General features: G+C 47.9%; 1 protein-coding gene across 1 annotated transcript in view; it reads left to right on the top strand.

Annotated features, from left to right (window-relative positions):
- LOC108801854 (zinc finger protein 850-like) overlaps nucleotides 1-3,442 on the top strand; it is a 15,683-nt gene extending 12,241 nt beyond the window's left edge. The window contains exon 2 of the mRNA XM_018573769.1: nucleotides 2,342-3,442. Within this exon, the coding sequence (XP_018429271.1) occupies nucleotides 2,342-3,442 (1,101 nt within the window). The remainder of the gene's footprint in view (nucleotides 1-2,341) is intronic.
- Nucleotides 3,443-9,900: the final 6,458 nt, after the last annotated feature.

The following is a 9,900-nucleotide window of genomic DNA, read 5'->3' on the forward strand; positions in this document are numbered from 1 at the left end:
CAATAATAAGATTAAAAAATATTATTTAAAAAAAAGTAAATAAGATAAATACAAATAATAAAAAATTACATTGATAAAAATAAATAAAAATGAAAAAGAGATAAATAAATAAATAAATAAAAAGTGATAAAAAAGTTAAAAAATGTTTTACTAACCCCGCTGCCCTGCCATCTGGTTGCCATTCTCCATTGATGGGAAGGGGGGGTGAACCTGCGAAGCATCGCAGAACCTGGCTTTGGGGCGGCAGGGAGACCGGCCCTGCATATCTCTACTAATTACATCAAGTATCTTCGATGTTGACTATTCTTTTTCTTCTCTTTTTTTCTTCACACACGTGTATTTTAACTCTTTAGTGCCATTTTTTGCTAAAAAAAAACCGGACATTATTTTCCTATTTTGTGAAAAATTCTAGATACAAGGAAACTCTCTTAATACCGAGTATAACAACAAATATACGTGAAAATATTGAGGCGTTCCAGGGTGTGTCCTATACTTATTTTTTCCACATGCATGACCAGGAACAGACAAGGGATGTGTCTGGATGGTGACTGTATCATTGTGTGTGTCAGGTTCCTATAAGGTGTCAGGATGTCTCTGTCTATCTCTCCATGGAGGAGTGGGAGTATCTAGAAGGACACCGGGATCTCTACAAGGACGTGGTGATGGAGAATGAGCCGCCCCTCACATCACCGGGTAAGAGGAGAGAGCAGTACGGAGGCTCCGCCTACATCCCCCATCATCTGATACACACATAGAGACAATGTATTCAGTCAGTGTGTGTGTTTCCTACAGATGGATCCAGTAAGAGGAACCCACCAGAGGGATGTCCCCGTCCTCTGTATTCCCGGGATTCCACACAGGAAGATCTCACCATCCCCCACCATGATCAGGTAGATGAATAGAATGCACAGTGACACTAGACCGTATGATAGTATACTCTTCTGTGTAACCTCATCCTGATGGTCCTTGTATGTTACTTTCTATAATTCTGTTGGTTTAGCACGAAGAACAGATGTATATAATAGTTAAGGTTAAAGAAGAAGAAGAGGAAACGTCTTTGATGGAATACGAGCAGACTACGGACGAAGTTGTGAAGATGGTGACAATGAAAGAGGAGGAACCTTCTCTAGATATCAGCACAGGTGAGTAATGAACACTAGATATAGAAACTGTTCCAATATATGGACTGATGACTGAGGATCTGTAGACTGTCACCTATTCAAGTTAGATGATCTCTATAGGGACGTCATGATGGAGAATGAGCCGCCCCTCACATCACTGGGTAAGAGGAGAGTGCAGTACGGAGGGTCCACCTAGATCCCCCATCATCTGATACACACATAGAAACAATGTATTCAGTCAGTGTGTGTGTTTCCTACAGATGGATCCAGTAAGAGGAACCCACCAGAGAGATGTCTCCGTCCTCTGTACTCCCGGGATTCCACACAGGAAGATCTCACCGTCCCCCACCAGGATCAGGTAGATGAGACTCAGCATGTTCACCTAATAATGTGTTCTAAGCTTCAAGATAACATTATTCTCTGTGAATGCCTATTACAAATGTGTTCTGCCATCTTTGTTTTTTAGGATGAAGAACTGAAAGACATCAAAGTTGAGGTGAAAGAGGAAGAAGAAGAAGAGACGTTGGTGAGTGGAGCTCAGCAGTCTATGGAGGAGGGGGAGATGATGATGATGAAGAGTAAAGAGGAGAAATCTCTCTATATAGACACAAGTAAGTCATAAACACTAAATGCAGAAACAATTCAGTTTGCTGAGCAAAATGTTGGCGCTTTTTAAATCCCGTATAATATAATAAGAACATTTCAATGTTACTTCTATGATAATAAAATACGTTATTACATAGGTTGAAAACAGACACGTGCATTGAGTTCACTAATTCCACCTAAGGCTTGGCCCAATTTTCTCCAACAATGATAAATCATATGGAAGGTCCATCTCCATTCCTCAATATAACGTCATGTCCCCAACAAATGAGGAGGAGATACTGTACACCATATGAAGGTCCATCTCCATTCCTCAATATAACGTCATGTGACCAACAAATGAGGAGGAGATACTGTACACCATATGAAGGTCCATCTCCATTCCTAGACATATAATGTATGATGAATAACATTTATTAAACAATTGCTTTCCAACAGGTGGACTCTACGCTCAGAATTCGAGTGTCTCCAATCGAGCTCCTATGATATCTCCAGATTGCAATGAAGAAGATAGTGACACTGCGCAATATTCCCCCGGAGTGAATTCGGACCGATTGGGAAGTTCAATGGATCCATCTAATCCTGAGGAATCTTTTTTAACCCATCAAGGAGCGCACACAGGAGAGAATTCATTGTCATGTTCGGTGTGTGGAAAATCTTTTACTGACAAGAAAGCACTTCTTAAACACCAGGCAAGTCACGCGAGTGACCGCTGCTTTTCATGTTCCGTGTGTGGGAAAAGTTTCACTTGGAAAAGAGTTCTCATTGAACACCAGAAAATTCACACCGGCGAGCGCCCATTCCCTTGTTCAGAGTGCGGCAAATGTTTCACTCAGAAAGGAGACCTTGTTAGACACCAGAGGATTCACACTGGTGAGCGTCCTTATTCGTGCTCAGAGTGCGGGAAAAGTTTCACTCAGAAAATTGTACTTCTTACACACCAGAGAGTCCACACAGGGGAGCATCCTTTTGCGTGTTCAGAGTGCGGGAAATGTTTCTCTCGGAAAGAAAACCTTGTTGGACACCAGAAAAGACACACGGGTAAGCTGCCATTTTCATGTGCAGACTGCGGGAAAGCATTCAGCCAAAAAGGAAATCTATATAAGCACCAGAGAATCCACACAGGTGAGCGTCCTTTTTCATGTTCCGAGTGTGGGAAAAGCTTTCTTCACAAAGCACATCTGCTTCTACACCAGAAAAGTCACACTGGTGAGGGCCTTTTTTCCTGTTCAGAGTGTGGAAAATGTTATGTTCAGAAAAGCGCACTTATTGTACACCAGAGGATTCACACAGGGGAATATCCTTTTTCGTGTTCAGACTGTGGGAAATGTTTCACTGAGAAAGAAAAACTTATCATACACCAGAGAAACCACACAGGCAAGCGTCCATATTCATGTTCAGACTGTGGGAAATCTTTTATTCAGAAAGGACACCTTCTTACACACCAGAGAAGTCACACAGGCGAGCGTCCTTTTTCATGTTCGGAGTGCGGAAAAAGTTTCGGCCGGAAGGAAGTTCTTATCGAACACCAAAGGATTCACACAGGGGAGCGCCCCTTCGCTTGCTTAGAGTGCGAGAAATCTTTCACTCGGAAAGGAAGCCTTATTGCACACCAGAAAATTCATACAGGCGAGGGACTTTTTGCATGTTCTGAGTGTGGGAAAAGTTTTAGATTTAAAGGAAATCTAGTCAGACATCAGAGAACACACACTTCCTGATGCTATTGACAAATGCATTATGTTATGTAGCCCCGTGATCTCTAACAATATAAGCATAACAGGGAACTGTGGTAACTCCATGAGCCTTTGTTTATCTGGAGGGTAATACGTGGCAAATATGGCAACTGGAACCAGCAATGGTTGGGTAACAGATACAAGACATGGGGCAACAAATAGGAAATAGCAATGGACACATGAGGGCAAGAAATGAGCACTGACAGTAATAAATATGCAATATGATGTAGGAATAAGAACTGGAACTCGGTCTGTCTGTTTGTGTGTATATGGATCCGGCCTACTGCATGTAAGAAATAGAATAACTCAAAACCCCCAACCTGGATTTGCACCACACATTAGTGACACACTCATACACTGCTGCGAAGCTGGAGAGCTGTCAGAGAATGTAGTGTGGATGGTGGGAGGCGAGCTGTCAGAGAATGTAGTGTGGATGGTGGAGGAGAGCTGTCACAGAATGTAGTGTGGATGGTGGAGGAGAGCTGTCACAGAATGTAGTGTGGATGGTGGAGGAGAGCTGTCACAGAATGTAGTGTGGATGGTGGAGGAGAGCTGTCACAGAATGTAGTGTGGATGGTGGAGGAGAGCTGTCACAGAATGTAGTGTGGATGGTGGAGGAGAGCTGTCACAGAATGTAGTGTGGATGGTGGAGGAGAGCTGTCACAGAATGTAGTGTGGATGGTGGAGGAGAGCTGTCACAGAATGTAGTGTGGATGGTGGAGGAGAGCTGTCACAGAATGTAGTGTGGATGGTGGAGGAGAGCTGTCACAGAATGTAGTGTGGATGGTGGAGGAGAGCTGTCACAGAATGTAGTGTGGATGGTGGAGGAGAGCTGTCACAGAATGTAGTGTGGATGGTGGAGGAGAGCTGTCACAGAATGTAGTGTGGATGGTGGAGGAGAGCTGTCACAGAATGTAGTGTGGATGGTGGAGGAGAGCTGTCACAGAATGTAGTGTGGATGGTGGAGGAGAGCTGTCACAGAATGTAGTGTGGATGGTGGAGGAGAGCTGTCACAGAATGTAGTGTGGATGGTGGAGGAGAGCTGTCACAGAATGTAGTGTGGATGGTGGAGGAGAGCTGTCACAGAATGTAGTGTGGATGGTGGAGGAGAGCTGTCACAGAATGTAGTGTGGATGGTGGAGGAGAGCTGTCACAGAATGTAGTGTGGATGGTGGAGGAGAGCTGTCACAGAATGTAGTGTGGATGGTGGAGGAGAGCTGTCACAGAATGTAGTGTGGATGGTGGAGGAGAGCTGTCACAGAATGTAGTGTGGATGGTGGAGGAGAGCTGTCACAGAATGTAGTGTGGATGGTGGAGGAGAGCTGTCACAGAATGTAGTGTGGATGGTGGAGGAGAGCTGTCACAGAATGTAGTGTGGATGGTGGAGGAGAGCTGTCACAGAATGTAGTGTGGATGGTGGAGGAGAGCTGTCACAGAATGTAGTGTGGATGGTGGAGGAGAGCTGTCACAGAATGTAGTGTGGATGGTGGAGGAGAGCTGTCACAGAATGTAGTGTGGATGGTGGAGGAGAGCTGTCACAGAATGTAGTGTGGATGGTGGAGGAGAGCTGTCACAGAATGTAGTGTGGATGGTGGAGGAGAGCTGTCACAGAATGTAGTGTGGATGGTGGAGGAGAGCTGTCACAGAATGTAGTGTGGATGGTGGAGGAGAGCTGTCACAGAATGTAGTGTGGATGGTGGAGGAGAGCTGTCACAGAATGTAGTGTGGATGGTGGAGGAGAGCTGTCACAGAATGTAGTGTGGATGGTGGAGGAGAGCTGTCACAGAATGTAGTGTGGATGGTGGAGGAGAGCTGTCACAGAATGTAGTGTGGATGGTGGAGGAGAGCTGTCACAGAATGTAGTGTGGATGGTGGAGGAGAGCTGTCACAGAATGTAGTGTGGATGGTGGAGGAGAGCTGTCACAGAATGTAGTGTGGATGGTGGAGGAGAGCTGTCACAGAATGTAGTGTGGATGGTGGAGGAGAGCTGTCACAGAATGTAGTGTGGATGGTGGAGGAGAGCTGTCACAGAATGTAGTGTGGATGGTGGAGGAGAGCTGTCACAGAATGTAGTGTGGATGGTGGAGGAGAGCTGTCACAGAATGTAGTGTGGATGGTGGAGGAGAGCTGTCACAGAATGTAGTGTGGATGGTGGAGGAGAGCTGTCACAGAATGTAGTGTGGATGGTGGAGGAGAGCTGTCACAGAATGTAGTGTGGATGGTGGAGGAGAGCTGTCACAGAATGTAGTGTGGATGGTGGAGGAGAGCTGTCACAGAATGTAGTGTGGATGGTGGAGGAGAGCTGTCACAGAATGTAGTGTGGATGGTGGAGGAGAGCTGTCACAGAATGTAGTGTGGATGGTGGAGGAGAGCTGTCACAGAATGTAGTGTGGATGGTGGAGGAGAGCTGTCACAGAATGTAGTGTGGATGGTGGAGGAGAGCTGTCACAGAATGTAGTGTGGATGGTGGAGGAGAGCTGTCACAGAATGTAGTGTGGATGGTGGAGGAGAGCTGTCACAGAATGTAGTGTGGATGGTGGAGGAGAGCTGTCACAGAATGTAGTGTGGATGGTGGAGGAGAGCTGTCACAGAATGTAGTGTGGATGGTGGAGGAGAGCTGTCACAGAATGTAGTGTGGATGGTGGAGGAGAGCTGTCACAGAATGTAGTGTGGATGGTGGAGGAGAGCTGTCACAGAATGTAGTGTGGATGGTGGAGGAGAGCTGTCACAGAATGTAGTGTGGATGGTGGAGGAGAGCTGTCACAGAATGTAGTGTGGATGGTGGAGGAGAGCTGTCACAGAATGTAGTGTGGATGGTGGAGGAGAGCTGTCACAGAATGTAGTGTGGATGGTGGAGGAGAGCTGTCACAGAATGTAGTGTGGATGGTGGAGGAGAGCTGTCACAGAATGTAGTGTGGATGGTGGAGGAGAGCTGTCACAGAATGTAGTGTGGATGGTGGAGGAGAGCTGTCACAGAATGTAGTGTGGATGGTGGAGGAGAGCTGTCACAGAATGTAGTGTGGATGGTGGAGGAGAGCTGTCACAGAATGTAGTGTGGATGGTGGAGGAGAGCTGTCACAGAATGTAGTGTGGATGGTGGAGGAGAGCTGTCACAGAATGTAGTGTGGATGGTGGAGGAGAGCTGTCACAGAATGTAGTGTGGATGGTGGAGGAGAGCTGTCACAGAATGTAGTGTGGATGGTGGAGGAGAGCTGTCACAGAATGTAGTGTGGATGGTGGAGGAGAGCTGTCACAGAATGTAGTGTGGATGGTGGAGGAGAGCTGTCACAGAATGTAGTGTGGATGGTGGAGGAGAGCTGTCACAGAATGTAGTGTGGATGGTGGAGGAGAGCTGTCACAGAATGTAGTGTGGATGGTGGAGGAGAGCTGTCACAGAATGTAGTGTGGATGGTGGAGGAGAGCTGTCACAGAATGTAGTGTGGATGGTGGAGGAGAGCTGTCACAGAATGTAGTGTGGATGGTGGAGGAGAGCTGTCACAGAATGTAGTGTGGATGGTGGAGGAGAGCTGTCACAGAATGTAGTGTGGATGGTGGAGGAGAGCTGTCACAGAATGTAGTGTGGATGGTGGAGGAGAGCTGTCACAGAATGTAGTGTGGATGGTGGAGGAGAGCTGTCACAGAATGTAGTGTGGATGGTGGAGGAGAGCTGTCACAGAATGTAGTGTGGATGGTGGAGGAGAGTTGTCAGAGAATGTAGTGTGATTGGTGGAGGAGAGCTGTCAGAGAATGTAGTGTGGATGGTGGGAGGAGAGCTGTCAGAGAATGTAGTGTGGATGGTGGGAGGAGAGCTGTCAGAGAATGTAGTGTGGATGGTGGGGGAGAGCTGTCAGAGAATGTAGTGTGGATGATGGAGGAGAGCTGTCAGAGAGAACAGTGTGTAGTGGGGATGTACACATTGCAAAGAATGTCTCTACCAGGGTGTGGGTATTACTGAGGTAATAATGTGTGTTCTGGAGACTTTTCATCATTACAGTATAAAGCTCCGGAATGGACTGGATCTGATGAGATAATTCATTCCCGGTGATAGGATTCTCCAGAAGTGAAAGTGAAAGTTACAATCTGTGGTAGAAATCTGTGATGTGAGCGGCTGGTCAGGGCCGATCCCTCAGATCTGGGCTCTACTCTATGTACTGATCACTTACAGGAAATGTGGCAGAATCTCCGGTGAGAAGAGGAAGTTTCTCTGTTGATGAAGATAGATGATCCATGGAATAGAGTCACCATACAAGAATGAATCACAGTCATGTCTAATGTGTACAGTTACTAGGGAGGGGGAAGGGACATCCTTCGTCCTCTGCCGGGATTTTTTTGGTGCAGCTTCCACACTTTACTTCCTCTGTAATTTCTGATGTTTGTACTAATAATACCAACTCGTCTCTCCATGATGTCCTCCAGAACCAGAAGAAGTCACCCGCCCCAGCCTATAACGGACTCGGCAAAACCTCAACACTCCATAATTGGCCACCAGCACGTCCTGCGCATGTGTGCCTCCATTTTTTAAGCTGGGCGCTTAAGAACACATGAAGATATCACGGTATAAGATGGCGCCATCACCGGATGCCGCTTATACGTGGCATCATGTGATGTCATGCACCTTGCCTCTGGGATGACGGTGCGCATGCACAGAATGCACCGATGACCGTCCAGCATTCTTTGTCTCCAAATCCGAAATTGCATTAAAAAAAATTTTTTGTCTGACGAGACGAATGAAAATGTTTTTGTTAATTTCGTCAAAAACGAATTTTTATCATTTGCACATAAAACGGTAGTGACCATGTAACGCAGTTGTCGGAACACTTACAAGATGAACCCGAACATAACGTAGAAGAAGACTGGACAAACCTTCCCAATAATAGAAAGAGGGGGAGGGGGGCTTCCATCTAGGGTTGCCACCTGTACGGGTATGTATGTCTTGTATGAAGGCCAGCTGAAACCCGGGTACACGATGTCAGGCGGACGGAGGCAACCACGGGGTCCTGGTGTTCCAACTTGATGGCATGGAAGAGGCACGGGGCATAGAGGGACGCTGGAACTCTGAGACAGGGCGCAGATACGTCTTGAAGGGCCCAGGGGCTCTGCTTCAGGCAGATGTGTTGCTCGCTTTCTGTCCTAACTCTCCCTCCTCCTGGCTGTCTCTCCTCAGTCTCTCTCCTCCTGGCTGTCTCTCCTCACTCTTTCATGGCTGTCTCTCCTCACTCTCTCTCCTCCTGGCTGTCTCTCCTCACTCTTTCTTGGCTGTCTCTTCACGCTCTATCCTGTCTGTCCTCATTCTCCCTCCTCCTGGCTGTCTCTCCTCACCCTCTCTCCTGGCTGTCTCTCCTCACTCTCTCTCTTGGCTGTCTCTCCTCACTCTCTCCTGTCTTCCCTCATTCTCCCTCCTCCTGGCTGTCTCTCCTCACCCTCTCTCCTGGCTGTCTCTCCTCACTCTCTCTCTTGGCTGTCTCTCCTCGCTCTATTCTGTCTGTCCTCATTCTCCCTCCTCCTGGCTGTCTCTCCTCCCTCTCTTTCTTGGCTGTCTCTCCTCACTCTCTCTTGGCTGTCTCTCCTCGCTCTCTCCTGTCTTCCCTCACTCTTTCTCCTCCTGGCTATCTCTCCTGTCTGTCCTCACTCTCCTCCTAGCTGTCTCTCCTCACTCTCTCTTTTGGCACCTCATTCTCCCTCCTCCTGGCTGTCTCTCCTCACTCTCTCTCCTGGCTGTCTCTCCTCTCTCTCTTGGCTGTCTCTCCTCACTCTCTCTCTTGGCTGTCTCTCCTCGCTCTATTCTGTCTGTCCTCATTCTCCCTCCTCCTGGCTGTCTCTCCTCCCTCTCTTTCTTGGCTGTCTCTCCTCACTCTCTCTTGGCTGTCTCTCCTCGCTCTCTCCTGTCTTCCCTCACTCTTTCTCCTCCTGGCTATCTCTCCTGTCTGTCCTCACTCTCCTCCTAGCTGTCTCTCCTCACTCTCTCTTTTGGCTCTCCTGTCTGTCGTCACTCTCTTTCCTGGCTGTATCTCCTCGCTCTCTCTCCTGGCTGTCTCTACTCGCTCTCTCTCCTGGCTGCCTCTCCTCGCTTTCTCTTGTGGCTTCTTCTCCTCTCTCTTGTCTGTCCTCACTCTCTCCTCCTGGCTGTCTGTCCTCACTCTCCCTTGGCTGTCTCTCCTGGTTGTCTCTCCTCACTCTCTCCCCTGGCTGTCTCTCCTCACTCTCTCCTAGCCGCTTCTCCTCACTCTCCTCTGGCTGTCTCTCCTCGCTCTCTCTCCTAGCCGCTTCTCCTCACTCTCCCCTGGCTGTCTTTCCTCACTCTCTCTCCTGGCTGTCTCTCCTCACTCTCTTTCCTGGCTGTCTCTCCCTCTCTTGGCTGTCTCTACTCTCTTCTGGCTGTCTCTCCAGTGTCCCTGCACCTGTCATAACACAGCACCCACATATACAGAGTCCCTGCACCCACC

This window comes from Nanorana parkeri, unplaced genomic scaffold, assembly GCF_000935625.1.
Source record: "Nanorana parkeri isolate BGI_ZX_2015 unplaced genomic scaffold, ASM93562v1 scaffold2529, whole genome shotgun sequence".
In the NCBI taxonomy this organism is placed as follows: Eukaryota; Metazoa; Chordata; class Amphibia; order Anura; family Dicroglossidae; genus Nanorana; species Nanorana parkeri.